This window comes from Branchiostoma lanceolatum, chromosome 13, assembly GCF_035083965.1.
Source record: "Branchiostoma lanceolatum isolate klBraLanc5 chromosome 13, klBraLanc5.hap2, whole genome shotgun sequence".
NCBI lineage: Eukaryota > Metazoa > Chordata > Leptocardii > Amphioxiformes > Branchiostomatidae > Branchiostoma > Branchiostoma lanceolatum.
The window spans coordinates 413,133-428,999 of NC_089734.1; the positions used below are offsets into that span (position 1 = coordinate 413,133).

The following is a 15,867-nucleotide window of genomic DNA, read 5'->3' on the forward strand; positions in this document are numbered from 1 at the left end:
CAGCGCAGACCTCACGCTGAACCATGGTGGGGCAGCGCAGACCTCACGCTGAACCATGGTGGGGCAGCGCAGACCTCAAGCTGAACCATGGTGGGGCAGCGCAGACCTCACGCTGAACCATGGTGGGGCAGCGCAGACCTCACGCTGAACCATGGTGGGGCAGCGCAGACCTCACGCTGAACCATGGTGGGGCAGCGCAGACCTCACGCTGAACCATGGTGGGGCAGCGCAGACCTCGCGCTGAACCATGGTGGGGCAGCGCAGACCTCACGCTGAACCATGGTGGGGCAGTGCAGACCTCACGCTGAACCATGGTGGGGCAGTGCAGACCTCACGCTGAACCATGGTGGGGCAGCGCAGACCTCACGCTGAACCATGGTGGGGCAGCGCAGACCTCACGCTGAACCATGGTGGGGCAGCGCAGACCTCACGCTGAACCATGGTGGGGCAGTGCAGACCTCACGCTGAACCATGGTGGGGCAGCGCAGACCTCACGCTGAACCATGGTGGGGCAGCGCAGACCTCACGCTGAACCATGGTGGGGCAGCGCAGACCTCAAGCTGAACCATGGTGGGGCAGCGCAGACCTCACGCTGAACCATGGTGGGGCAGCGCAGACCTCACGCTGAACCATGGTGGGGCAGCGCAGACCTCACGCTGAACCATGGTGGGGCAGCGCAGACCTCACGCTGAACGCTGCCGAGTGATTTCACGTTACGTCACGGCCAGACAGAGCCCAGCAGGGAATGATGGGAGAGGGGGGACAGACTGTACGATTTCACCGGGACCCAGTCTCGGCCACATAAAATCATTTCCTTGGTTCTCAGACTTCCCAAAGTGAAAACTAAGGAGGCCCATATAGTCTAATCATTTCTTTAATTTGCCAAGACCAACACCTACATGTACCAACAAACTTTAACCAAAAATCATAAAGATCCATCAATGCCTTCTCAAGTTATGCCATTTACAAACAAACAGACACACAAACACACACAAACACAGAGAAACTTTTTTGGTGAACATAATTACTTAGTACACATTTAGAAGTAGAAATTTAGCAAAAGGCCATTGTCAAACATACAACAGGGGGATTAGGAAGGAAGCTTGGATCTGGCTCTTTTCACTTCAAGAACCTCTGACTCTATTTCAATGTGGGTCTTCTAGTTCAGAATTATTGCAATGTATTATCACTATCAACTGCACGACAAGCTTCATTTCTTCCTTGTAATATATGATTCAGACCCTCTCAGACTCCACTTTTCATCACGATAGTCCTCTTTCTGACTCTTTACTTGAAGACATCAGCAAGTGGCCTTAGAAAGCTTTCTGCGGTTTGCAGACGTGCCAGAAGCATTCCCAACAGACACTAAACCTGCGCTACTGAGCGTCGAGCCGAACCTCAGCATAACTCTTTCCACTGTCCTGCCTCCACACGCAGCAGATGAAAGGGAAACACGTCCATTAGAGAAACATAAGCGCTGACCTAGTTCCATCGGCGCTGAGTTACGCTGAAGCACCGGGTGTGCTGCATGGTTTATGTGAGTGAAGAGGAGATTTATGTGTTTTCTAACCACTCAGAACAAAATTATTACTTAGAGACACACTGCGGGGAGGGGGGCGTATGGCAGTCTTTTGTTCAGCTGGCCTCATTTCAGTTTTGACCTATAAAAAAAGGACTTTGACGTTTCAATATTTCTGCATTCTCTAAGTCTAACCATTCAGAACAAAATTATCACTTAGAGAAACACTGCAGGGAGGGGGGCGTATATACGAAATGGCAGTCTTTTGTTAATCTGCCCTCATTCCTGTTTTGACCCATAAAAAAGGACTGAATGTTTCAATATTTCTGTTATGAAAGAGGACAATAGTGCTTCAATAAACAGTCTGTCATTTACATGAAGTTCATTAATCAATCGATCAATTAAGTAATTAATTCATCCATGCATCCATCCATTCATTGGGCTAAAAAAAACCAAATGGTTGGGTGGTTTACTATTTGGGGTTTAATTAATTTAGATGACAATCAGTTTAGCGACTGTTGTAGTAGATCATAATGTAACACAATATGACAGATTGACCATACAAAGAAATCTCTTCAAACGTACAATGTTGTCTGCAGATAGTTTGCGATCTTCAAGGAGACTAACTCAGCCTTAAGCAGTGGGCGGTCTCATTTCAGAGTCAATTTTCTTAAAGACAGCATCTCAGATCTGCAGAATCCTGGGGAAGACTGTCTCCTGTATGACAAATGATCGAATTATCTCCGCTCTTATCTTCCCAGCAAACTTTCCAGCGAGAATCACGTTTGGCTTCCCCGGAAATTTCCCCAGGTGTTCTGGACGCGGGCTGCTAATCCACGACCACCGGAAAAACTCATCATTTACCAGAAACACTTCAAAACGCAACTGTGAAATAAGCTATCACCGAGGGCAACGCCCGACAACAGGCCTGGTAGGAAATCCTCCTATAGGGCAGAGATTCCACACTCGTCAGAGCACATCTAACAGTTACTATAGGGCAGAGATTCGACATTGACTAATATTACCAAGTTGAACATAGAAGCTTCTAGAAAAGATGTTTTTATCATGATTACAATTATCAGTTTTTCCATCCTCCTTTAAACTCATATGGGTAGCTGCGTGGCCAAACTAAAAAAAATAGATAGTTAACTTCCTGTGGTAAAAGTTTGAGAGTCTTATTACATGTCTAAGAGCCACTCTGACTTTCTTCTTGAGACTTAAGAAAGTCAGACATCAGGTCTTTTGTCTGAAGATGAGGCGAGACAACAAGACACAGCTAACAACATGTCTTAAGATCCTTAGAAGATATCTTAAGATCCAGCTTTTCCTTGGAAGCATCAGTCAAGGTTGACTGGTGACCTTCAAGACAAGCGTCCCCAGAAGGGCTTAAGGAGCACTTAAAAGACTTAAGGCCACAGTCAAGGAAAGCCTCGTGGAACCAGGAACAGTCTTTTAGCTGCATCTTCAGTGACAGGGACTTCCGGAAAACAACTTCCTGTGCTGAACTGATAAAAACTCAAAGTCCTTAAACACAAGCTCACTCCGAGTTAGAAAAAAAGGGACTGAAGTTTTAAATATGGTATGTGCTGAAGCTACTTCCTCGTTAAAATGGAAGAGTGGATCTAAGAAACTTCTATCCACCAAACAGGACTGGCAGGTTATTGTACCCACTAAAGGACTATAAGTTATATGTATAAGCTGCTTACAAGGTCTACAATAACAGAATATTCCCTTTACTTCTCCCATGCTCTACAGCCAACAACTCGATGGAAGCAATGGCACTTTCAGACAAGGTAACAGAAGTTACAGTGACATAACAGTCCGATGAAATTTTCAGCTTTACTCCTAGATATTCTTATCTTGTCATCTTGCAATTACAGAAGAGGACCTGGTGTAAGATAGCAGAGTCTGACTGGCGACACCATCTACAACACACAGCTCAATATTACATGGCCGTCTGACATCAGATATAAACATCACACAACACCTCCACTGCAGCAATGGCACCCAAACACAAGATAACAGAAATTACAGTCACAACACTGAGATGTCATCTCCAGCTTTGATTTAAAATCACATCAACGTTTGAGACCAGAAATCCCTGTCACATTAAGAATATCAATGCTGCGGTGTAATTTCTTAAAGACATCCTATTTCAGACACTGTCAAGAGATAAGATGTCCATCTCCAACTTGTCACATGATCTGAACTTGACGGCTGTAAATCTCAAGGACACAAACTGGAATTCAGACCGCCTATTAAAAAGTTTTGTAAATCAAAGTGCGTTTTACCATCTGGCTTTTTTTGTGATTCAGCATAGAATGATCTAGAGTGTTCCACATCAGTTTCCAGAACCCTGCTACTAGGGCGATGACCTCTGCGTGCCCTGGAGGTCACACGTCTTCTTCAAGGACTCCGTGAAACATTCATGTCTTCCGGGAAATTAGCCAGCGGCGAGAAGACATCAGAGGGAAATTGCCCACGAGAGGAGCTCAGGAGCCGCATTAAAGTTTCAGGGGGCTCTGAGCCGCGGAAGGCTCCGTCCGTGAGTGTTTGAGACGCCGGGAAGTGTTCAGACACTGCCTCTTAGTTCTCCTTAAAGGAAACCAATTAATGAAAGCAATATTATTAGCGCCCAAAAAAATTGAAATTAAAAAAATGCTGAAATCTTTATGGTAGTGACGTTTACTGACACTGTTTAGCACATTTACGTAATAACTTCACACTTTTTGAGCATTGTCAAACCGTGTAAAAATGAGCCGTACAATGATACAAATTTCGCGAGCCTACAGAAACCCCTGCGATGATTTTCAGAGAGTTCTCATATCACAACAACGTCATATCTTTGCATGATCGACGTCGCTATACATTGTGATAGTGTTGTTTGAACTAATCATGTATAGAAATGACTAAATAAATTGATTTCAAAATCCAATTTTGGACCCTGATATTTCTTTGGTTTCCTTTAAAGAGATCCAGACACAGAGAAGCCTTATATAGGCCACACCAATTTGATCTCTTGGTTACAGAATTTTTGAAAAAATGCTAAATTGGAAAATCAACTGTTACAGGAAAACAGAATCTCAGAGGAAAGTTTGTATTTTGGTGCACACAGTGTCAGGGAGTGAACAGGGTCAGGTGCAAGTTTTCACCCCAGCCTTCTGTTTTAATGATGTCCTCGTGCTAAAATTTAAAAAAAGAATTTGTTAACCAAGAAATTAAATTGGTGTGGTCTTAAGGAGCAGATCTGAAGACAGTCCGGGGATCTTGAAGACGGAGCGACCTCCAGGTGAGGGTCGGGGTTAGAGAGCGCGGTGGTGACATGACAGGACAGCCATGAGGGGCTGAAGCACGCGAGCACTGATCGATAAAACCCCTCCGGTCTCCCGCTGGTTAATAATGAAAGTGCCGAGTGTGCAGTGTAGGGACCCAATAATGAACTTAAGAACATTGCAAGAGAGCCGGAGGGTCGAAGACTTGCCACTCATTTCTTAGGGACACAGAAATATCCTCCTTAAGCTGGCTCCAATGTTATTAGTGCATGAACTGTTTGATATCATAGCCAAGCCATTGACTCTGTGTCATACTTAACTAGCTAGGTTACGAATTTCTAAACGAAAATCTACTTAAGCATAGGGAAGGTCGGAGGAGTCTAAGACTTGGCACTGATTTCTTTGAGACACAAAATATAAATTCAATCCCCTCCTTAAGCTGTATCTGTGCATAAACCGTTTGATATCATAGCCAAGACATTGACTCTGTGTTGTACTTAACAAGGCTACGAATTTCCAAACGAAAATCTACTTTAGCATTGGGGAGGTCGGAGGGGTCTAAGACTTGCCACTGATTTCTTTGAGACACAAAATATAAATCCAATCTCCTCTTTAAGCCAGCCCCAATGTAATCAGTGCGTGAACTGTTTGATATCTAGCCAAAGCCATTGACTCTGCGTCATACTTAACAAGGCTATGTATTTCCAAATGTAAATCTCCTTCAGCATAGCAAAGGTCAAGGTTGGAAACCAAAACCAATTTCCTGCAAGAAGTCCAGAGCATCTGAACCAACATCCTGCACTGAGCTCGTCCAAGTATCTATTAAGACATTAACTGTCTTTTACGATAGTCCTTCTCCACTTTATGGTAGTTTCAGGGAGTAGCAACTTTCTAACTGTCTTTAGTTGGTTACATGTACATTGAAACTGGCGGGTTCGGGATATCTCTGTCCTGTATTATTTGAAGGTTGGAGGGGTCTAAGACTTGGCACTGATTTCTTTGAGATACAAATAGATCCATTCAACCTCCTCCTTAAGCTGGCCCAATGTTTTCAGTGCACTTTAAAACACTCTTCCTGCCTCTCCTGTTATTGATGAAGAGGTCTCTCCTGTCTCCAATTCTGCGTAAACTTGTTCGTTTATCAACATATGTCTCTGTCTGATACTTACTTGTAATAGGAACCATCTAAAACATGTATAAGGCCAGACCAATTCAATTTCTTGTTAACAGATTTTTTTTTAAATTTTAGCAACAAAAAAATCATGAAAACAGAAGGCTGGGGTGAAAACTTGCACCTGACCCTGTTCACTCCCTGAAATTGTGTGCACCAAAGTACAAACTTTCCTCTGAGATTCTGTTTTCATGTTGATTTTCCAATCTAGCATTTTTTTTTTAAATTCCGTTAACAAAGAAATTGAAATGGTGTGGCCTAAGTGGCAGTCTCTGTCCTGTGTTATCAGTTTCCTGCAGTCTAAGGAAGAGACCGATGCTGTCTTCACTTCTGGGTTGACAGCACAAAAGCTTGCAAATTGGGTAGAAGCTGTCTCTGTCAGGCACTTAGCAAAAACTCACTAAAACCTGTACAAGTGGCTGTCTCTGTCCTACATAATCAGGAACCCACTCAAACCTGTACAAATGGCTGTGGCTGTCTCTGCCCTATATCATCAGAGACCCACTTAAACACAAGTAGCAGAGGTCTCTGTCCTATATCATCAGGAACCCACTTAAACACATTAGTAGCTGAGGGTGAGTAGATCTCTGTCCTATATCTATCATCTTTTTTCTGCACTCTCTCTAAATCTTTCCTGTCTCTAATGAAGACCCCTTTGTTTTTTATTCCTTAGTTGCCAGCACTTAAAATTGTTAATTTAGTTACAGGTTGTCTCTGTCCTATATCATCAAAACCACACTCAAACACAAGTAGCTATATAGCAGAGACTGTCTAAATGTCTGCCCCATATCATCAGGACATCAGCCTTCTCTCCAGTCTCTATCATTAGGAGATTGACTCCACTTTCCCATCTCCTCCACCCTCCCATCTCTTCCACTCTCCCATCTCCTCCACCCTCCCAGCCAATCGAACCCTGCGGGGAGTACTAGTGGGCTATCGAGTGCCCTTCAGCAGAAAGATGGACTTCACCCCCCAATTAATGAGGGTGTCGGAGAAAATGATGGTCCCAGCATCATTGAGATGCGATGTGGACAGACCGACGGGTGTAAATTTCCCCATGATGAAGAGAAGCTAATTTACACCTCTGCAAATGGGCCCGATAACGACCGGCCTGGTCCACCTGTGGATTGGGGCGCATCGACAATCGATCGGGAGGGATCCCCCGGCTCCGAGGTCCTGCCCGATGATTAGAGACGGGAACGATGGAGGTAGAACTGTCGATCTGACGCCTGTAGGCTAACATTCACCAAGTGCAAAGGGAAGATCAAATCTAAAACTAGGTACATCGAAAATCAAAGAATGAGCACTGAAAAATTTGGACACAGACAAGCAAACTTGACAATCCGACGATAATAGACAGGAACGATGGAAATAGAACTGTCGATCTGACGCCTGTAGGTGAACTAGCACCAAATGGGACTCTCGTGCAAGGGTAAGATCAAATAAAAAAACTAGGTACATCAAAAATTAAAGAATGAGCACTGAAAAATTTTGGACACAGACAAGCAAACTTGACAATTTGACAATTAGAGCTGAAAATGATGAAGGTAGACCTGTCGATCTGAAGCTTGCAGGCGAACATTCACCAACTGGGCCTCTCGTGCAAGGAAGGGGAAGATCAAATGGAAAGTTACCGCAGGTTCAAGACATCGAAAATCGAAAAATCAGCATACATGATAAAAAATCAGAAAAGTTAGGGACAGAGACAGGTGAACCTGCCAATGTGAGGTCTGCAGGCAAACAGTTACCAAGTGGGACTTGTGCAAGGGAAGATCAAATCTAAATCGAAAATCAAAGAAAGAGCACACATAATAAAGAATCAGATACATTTGGGACACTTGACCATCTCGTAATTAGAGACGGGAGTATGAAGTTAAATCTGCCAATGTGAGGCCTGCAGGCGAACATGCACCAACTGGACTTTTGTGCAGGGGAAGATCCAAGAATGAGCACACGTAAAAAAGAATCAGAAACATTTTGGACACTTGACCATCTGATAACTAGAGACGGGAGTATGACGGTAGACCTGCCAATGTGTCAGGCCTGCAGGCGAACATTCACCAACTGGGACTCTTGTGCAGGGGAAGATCCAAGAATGAGCACACGTGAAAAAGAATCAGAAACATTTTGGACACTTGACCATCTGATAACTAGAGACGGGAGTATGACGGTAGACCTGCCAATGTGTCAGGCCTGCAGGCGAACATTCACCAACTGGGACTCTTGTGCAGGGGAAGATCCAAGAATGAGCACACGTGAAAAAGAATCAGAAACATTTTGGACACTTGACCATCTGATAACTAGAGACGGGAGTATGACGGTAGACCTGCCAATGTGTGAGGCCTACCAGGCGAACATTCACCAACTGGGACTCTTGTGCAAGGAAATCAAATCAAAATCGAAAATCGATCAATGAGCACACGTAATAAAGAATCAGGAAAATGTTGGACACTTGATCATCTGATAGTTTGAGACGGGAAGTGTGAAGGTAAACCTGTTGATGTGAGGCCTGCAGGTGAACAGTTATCATGCAAATGGGACTCTTGTGCAAAGGGAGGATCAAGTCAAACACTTACTAGCTAAAGGTACATTGAAACTTGGCGAGTAAGCACACGTAATAAAGAATCAGGAAAATTTTGGACACAGACAAGCAAACTTCACAATCTGATAAACAGGCAAACCTTCATCAACTGAAACTCTCACGCAAAGGGAAAGTCAAATGGAAAGATCAGGTTCAGGACATTGAAAATCGAAGAATGAGCGCACAAGATAAAGAATCTAAAATACTTTAGACACAGACAGGCAAACTTGACAATCTGATGACAACAGGAGGGGAACTATGAACTTGAAGGTAAACTTGGCAATAAGCAGCATTCAGGCACATATTTACCAAGTGAGATTTTCATCTTGGGAAAGGCACTTAACACATATTTCCCATGTCCTAGGCCCAGCAGTTAAGGGTTTGGGTTGGCGTTAGGAAGGGAATCCAAATGACGTGGAATAAAAGACGTAAAATTGGATAAAAAATTATATCTAGAGAGACAGATATGAAAATCATTAAGTGCACACAAAATTCGCATTAAGGTGGAAACCTGGAAAACCATGGGACAGTTTAACATGACGATCTGACGCTTGCAGGCAAACATCCATCAACGATAGAGATTCTCACGCAAGAGGGAGGTCAAATCTACTAACCAATAACCAATATAGATTTGGTCCCAAATGGCTACCACAGCAGACTAAGGGTTAACAGTTGTGTGGGGTCGTGTGGCGCAACGGCAGAGCGTTCGACTCAGAACCAAGAGGTCCCGAGTTCGAATCCTGTCATGTCACCGATCTTGTGCCCTTGGGAAAGGCACTTTACACGACTTTCCTCACTCCACCCAGGTGTAAATCCATGGGTACCTGACTTCGGTTGGGGAAAGTCGTATTGAGGTCACCTGGTGGCGCCGAATGGCAGCCACCCAGACCCTTGCGACAGTTCCACAAAATGCAAGTGTGGATAAGATATTATATGTTGTGTATTGTGTGAAACCTGTAGAACCCTGCATCAATTCAGCGCTAGAAAGGCTGCCATTGCGGGTAATTTCTGACCAATAGAAACCATTATCATCAACAGCCTGACACAGATTGATGAGCGCTGGCATCGGACACGTGGTCTCCTGACGTGTTGTCAATAAACATGGAGTCGAACACAACAGGATAAGTCTCGCTGGAGGCAAGTCTGAGACAATTATTATGCTCCAGACGTCTTCAATTATCTCTCAAACACCTTCTCATTTCAGATCTTAAGTCTCAAGACATGTCTTCAATAAAATGAACTCAAAAGGGTTATAATTAGTCTTGCTTGAGGCAAGTCTAAGACATCCGCTCCAGACGTCTTAGTTCTCACATCCATCATTTGTCCAGCAGGCCCACTTCAGATCTCAAGTCTCAAGACATGTCTTCAATAAAATCAACACAAAAGCTAAGTCCCGCTTGAGGCAAGTCTTAAAAAATCATCACTCACCTTTGTCTTATTGCACAACACAAGGACCAGACAAGATGGATAAATTCCTGGAATTCTCTCAGATCAGGTAGAATATTAACTTGAACTTGACAGCATAACAAGGGAATCAGTGGATACGGTCTGGTACGTTTTTTTACATGCCTGTCAGATCTTAGACTCATCAATCTAAACATATCACAAATTAATCAAGGACCAGGCAAGGTTCTTGGAACTGTTTTAGATCAGGCATCGCCTGAAATAGTTAAGGACATTTAGTGGCTAAAGTCTGGTAAGTTTTCTTACATGCCTGTCAGATATTAGACTCATCAATCTAAACATGTCACACATTAATCAAGGACCAGGGAAGGTTCCTGGAACTGTGTAAGATCAGGCATCGCCTGGAGGAGCTGAAGGACGTCTGTGGCTGCCATCTGATGAGTCATATATTACAATCATCAATCAAACCTGTCTACAAATATGTGCCAAAATGAGCACCAGACAAGATTCCTGGGCGAGTTTTAGATCAGGTAACCGTTGAACTATCAAAGCATGACAATGCAATTTGTGGATACAGTCTGATAAGTTTTGCTAGATTCAAATGAGATTTATACACTGATCAGTTCTGGTTGTCTACTTCAAAGTGTCTATTGCCCAACACAACTCTCAAGCAAAGCAAAGGAGAAACGAGATTTCAGCCCAACTATGCATGCGTAACAAGGAAATTCGTGGTTCCAGTCTGACAAGTCTTGCCAGAGGGCCTGTCAGACCTTAGACTCCTCAGTTCTGGTTGTCTGAGTCTTCCCATGTTCAAGAGATACATGTACATGTACCATGTAAAACTGCCCAAAGAACACTCTGAACTGTGTTAGCATTAAGGGACTTGATGGCATATCTAAGATGACAACCCAAGTTCTGGGCATAAGATGAAATGTCAAGGACACTTCCTTTGCAGAGCAAACTTGCAAGACATCCATCCAAGCTGTACATGTAGGTGTAGACAGACATAATGTCATATCTACATCTTGGCATCAGCCTTGATTGTAGCTGTCATCATAGTTACAACTATACAGTCATGTAGATGTATATCATATAGAAAGACTTGCTAGGAAAGGTTCCTTCAACTGGTGCCACACATATCTAAGACCCCAGCCCGAGCTGAGGTTTAAGAAGACACATACCAGCAGGATCCACATGGTAAGACATAATGTCTAAGACACCGGCCCAAGTCGTACAGGCATAAGAAGGTTCCTACCTGTAAGATCCCCTGGTAAGACATGATATCATATCTAAGACCCTAGCCCAAGTTGTACAGGTGTAAGAAGGTTCCTTACCTGCGGGGTCCCCCTGACTGGACGTAGCGAGCGACGCGCCCAGCTGTGTGGTGGGCGGGAGGGACGATGATGCGGTCGGACCGTGGTGCGCCGCTTTCCCGGACACGCTCGGGCTGGCTGTCCGCGGCACGCCCGCGCCGACCTCTCCGCTCTTGTCTGGGGACACAGGGAGAAATGTGTTACTAACAAACAAACAGCTGCAGTTCGTCAGGTAGCTGCTAGGGCTGGCTGTACACGGCACGCCTGCGCCAACCTCTCCGCTCTTGTCTGGGGACACAGGGAGAAATGTGTTACTAACAAACAAACAGCTGCAGTTCCTCAGGTGGCTGCTAGGGCACCTACCTCACCGCTCTTGTCTGTGGGATAACAAAAAGCGACTTAAACAAATAGTAGTGGAGGTACATGTACTTAAGGTCTACTAAGTTTCAGATGCAATAAAATGTGTTAAATGTGGGTTTTGGATACATCCTTTCTAAGAATTTTGAGTATCTTTAATATTTCAGTTTGTTTATTGCCGTTCAAGATATGTAGTGCTAATGAAAAGTAATTTCTACACTACAAGCAGATTGAAAAAGTATGGTTTGAGAAAAGTGATAAATTCAAAAAAGTTTTGGCTTAAAACAAATGCAGGCCTTTATCACACCAAATCACCCTGATTTATACTGGGACCAATTCCATTGCTGCCCCCCCCCCCCACAGTATATCAACATAACAAATGTGCATGGTAAGTGCCACAGCTTCATAGCTCTGCTGTATATCAGCTGTAATGCTGGGCCGAATCAAATCAATATGTTGGTTCTTGGAAATGCCTCTGCACGTAAAAGAACCCAACACACTAACCGAGAAGAGTAGGGGTGACCGGGTTTGCTCGGCCAAAAACGTGAGCCGTAGCAAAGCAGCATTTCACTACCACTAGCTACTTGAAAAAGCGTCAAGCTTCACCACAATTGAGGATGATTGCTTCAATTTTTTCACTTGGATATGAAAAAATAATGTCAAACTGTAAAATCAACATGAAAACAGAGTCTGGGGGGAAAGTCTGTACCTTAATAATTGATCCTCGACTACGGAGAACAAGCCATCATCATCGTTCAATAATTGATACGGACAGTTTCTGGCAGTGAATAAATTAAGTCGGGTTTAAGTTTTCCTCCCAGCCCACTGTTGTCATCTTGGCCTGATAATTTTTGCGACATTTTTGCTTGAAATGTCTCTGAGAACCCAGCAAATAACATGGTGTGCCCCACGTGCTATAGATCACACATAACGGATGCCCCCGTTAAGTGCCGGTGGTCCCAGCTCTCCCACAAATTGCAGGAATTGCGGCAGCGGTGAGACTTTCATGGTTACAGACGACTTGCTGCCGACGTGCTGCGGACATTAGTCCCTGAACCTCACCATAAAATCTACTCCCAAACCCGCACCCCGGCCAGGCGTCCGGCGGATTAGTTCACTCCAGCCACTCAGGTTTGATCATGTGTTTCTCAGATTCCTTTTGAAAAAGGCCGAGCTGTGACTAAGAAACGTTGAGGTATCTTTTATAGAATAAAGGATTTCGCAAACATGTAAGAAGGTCAGAGGACCCATATGGATATAGTTTTGTGCAAAACTGAACTGTATACACATTGTATGCATCATTAAATTCCTTCTATAATGCCAAAGATCTCAAAGACTGTTCGAAACCAAAACAAAGATGGATACAAAAGTCGAAAAAGGAAAATTTTAACGGAGGAACATAAAAAATGATGTCACCTAATACTACTACATGTAGCTGAGGATGAACAAATTAAGCTTAACAAGTGTTAGCATTTAATTGTATTTTCTATTCTTATTTTAAAATCAACTTTTTAAAGCAAGAAGGTCTAACAAACACCTATTTAATTTGGAGTGGCCTTGGTTTGATTGGTGGTGTGTACAGCCCCCTTTCCCCTTGTGAGGGAAGCGGTGTAAATTCCCTAACAGAAAAACCATCCTGCGACAGCATTCATCCGGCTTTGTGTCCAACAATAGGACAGTAATGCATACGCTCTCACATTAGTGCTGCAGTCAAGCCTTCGCTTGCTGCACAACACATTAAACACAACATACATCACTCCGGCACTCGGTGCAATGGCCCGGATGGTGTGTGCCTTACGCCACCTGAACTCTGTGTACAGACTTTCCCCACAAACTCTGCTGTTCGGCCCTCCATACTGCTAGTAATCTGTGCCTTTAACCTGTGTTAGTTGTTGAAGTGTCATCAGATAACGTTTTTTGATTTCAAGTCATCTATCTGAAAGAAGTCTTGTTAATCTATTAGGCCGTGTTGATTTAATTATATGGATGACATCCTATGGGAACCCCAAAACTGCTGCGAGCGTGCGAATAAAAAAAAGGCTGACAAAAATAAAAGTTCTCTTCATTACAAAATCTACGTGGTCAGGAAGGCTGAACTAAACTAAACATGCAGAGTAGGCATGTCGAACCTCCGCGTTTTTCCATTAGAACGCGGCAGCGCGTGAGGCAGTAAATGTCTTTTAAAAAATCTTAAAAATCAACCGTTTGTATTTTGCCAATGAAAATCGTTGTCAATAATCTATGGAAGGTTTGCTATCACACTATCATCTTTTAAGTTGAAAATATCCATCGAACAAGGAGCTAAAAATCATCTAAGTTGGCGATGCAGCCGAAAAACCGCCCCGTTCTGACGCCGCGAACGCGGCACGCGATTTTGAGGCCCGCCCGGCGGAAGTCCCATTTTCAACTCAAAAGCCACAAGCCGGTGTAGCACGGAGAACTCTGGGAATGGTTTCAGGTGAAAGGGCAGAGATCAAGGTTCACGTCAGTGGTGGGACAAAATTTCTACGTGATTCTAGGCGGGAGATATGGAAGAAACGGGAGAAACCTCCAGAAGTAAGTGGACATTTTTGCTATTTTTCTTGAACTTAGCAACTTTGTCCCTATACTGTCGCAAATATAGATATAATATGGTTATCATGGTGTAGTTTTTGGTTCTATTTAGGCGAGTTTGGCTTGTGGGTTTAGCGATACATTTTGAGAGTTTTTTTCGACAGCCCGAAAAATGACGTGCGCTGTGTGCGCATACGTGACGGGGGAGGGGGGCGTGAGATCGCGCACTTTGTATCTAAATTGAACTTATTGTCATAAATCCTGCGCTATTTAACCGTAGAATGGTCATATATTTTATGCTGAATGTAATATACCTTTCATATCCGATGATATGGCATACTTTGGACGCAACAAACAATTTTCCACTGTCGTAATTATGTTGTGTATATACACTAGCGTTACGATCATACAGTCCGAATTTGTCACACAGTTGTATGATCTTCATTCAGATGTCCTTTCTTGATTTTCCAGTGGATACAAAGGTGGCATATCTGGTAGAGCTATGCAGAGAACGTGGGCTGCCTTCAAGCAAACTTGAACAAGTTGAAGATACCACAAACATCAGATCAAGTGCTTGGTGACTAGAATTCAATTTCCTTCTACAAATTTTCGAAGGGAGAAGCTACTTCAGGAGAATAACTTGAACACTAAATTAATTACTGATACTGTACTAGTCAGAAAGTAAGTTGTAAGTCTGCAGTACTGTAGGTACATTATTATCTGTACCAATCAGAGATCTTATTAGAATGGGTAACATAGGTATTGATACTTATAATTAGCACAATACTATTATCATTCTGATTGATCATGATGTTAATTAGCATATTTAACTAATTAAGCATTGGAATATTACATTTTTTAAAGTAAAGATATTGTTAGGAACCTGTTTCAGCAAGCTTACAACATCAGTGAGTTCATGTAGCAGCCAATATCAGTATCAATAACAAAGTATGCATTTTACTATATATGCCTCATTAGTTTATTGCCAATTAACACATCTTCATATAGATCTATTATTGCTCCTGTTGTAAAAATTCCTGTGTTTAAGTCAACATGTAATGTAGGTTAACAGTTGAAAGTTGTTTTAGGGAATAGGTAGTACAAATAGGGATAAGTAAAACAACTTGTTGTACATGTGTATTTGAGGATCAGTTCAGTTCATCCTCTGTTGAGGATAATTACCCTCATTTGCATATCTTGCAATTAGCAAAGACTGCAAAAATACATTATTCTCATAATGATCTCTTCAACAACAGGATAGTCGGAACATGTAGTTCCTTCTTCAGTTTTCAGCATGTTTAGAAATGTATGTTAATTGATTGGCACTATTGTGAATGAATAAATTAGTTAGGGTTAATTAGGGCTAATTAAGATAAGATACTGAATATAGGTCAAAAATAAAACATGACAGTCTGTCCAGTTACATTATCTTTAAATGCTGAAAATTTGAACAATATTGGTCAAAGTGTTTAACAGTTACATTAAAACGTATGTAAATAACTGTGGACTTGTGGTCATTTCTGGTGCCATGTTGAGGTCAATCATTCCCATAGGGCCAATAGATAAGCGTCTTCTAATGAAAACGTCCAACTTTTCAACTTTGAAAAATTCTGAAAAATTTCAACTTTGTCCGATTTCGACAGGATAAAAAGCATATTAAGCGGAAGAATCTGATCTGTACTTTGGCAACAATTTCA

At 42.9% G+C, this 15,867-nt stretch overlaps 1 protein-coding gene and 1 long non-coding RNA gene across 3 annotated transcripts in view; one reads left to right on the forward strand and one right to left on the reverse strand.

Annotated features, from left to right (window-relative positions):
• LOC136447185 (transformation/transcription domain-associated protein-like) overlaps positions 1 to 15,867 on the reverse strand; it is a 261,663-nt gene that overhangs the window by 175,961 nt on the left and 69,835 nt on the right. For both annotated transcript variants that reach the window (XM_066445885.1, XM_066445884.1), the window contains exon 16: positions 11,282 to 11,437. In XM_066445885.1, the coding sequence (XP_066301982.1) occupies positions 11,282 to 11,437 (156 nt within the window). The remainder of the gene's footprint in view (positions 1 to 11,281; positions 11,438 to 15,867) is intronic.
• LOC136447188 (uncharacterized) lies at positions 13,734 to 15,670 on the forward strand. Its single transcript, XR_010757693.1, has 2 exons — positions 13,734 to 14,173; positions 14,642 to 15,670. It is a non-coding gene; the product is annotated as an uncharacterized lncRNA (long non-coding RNA).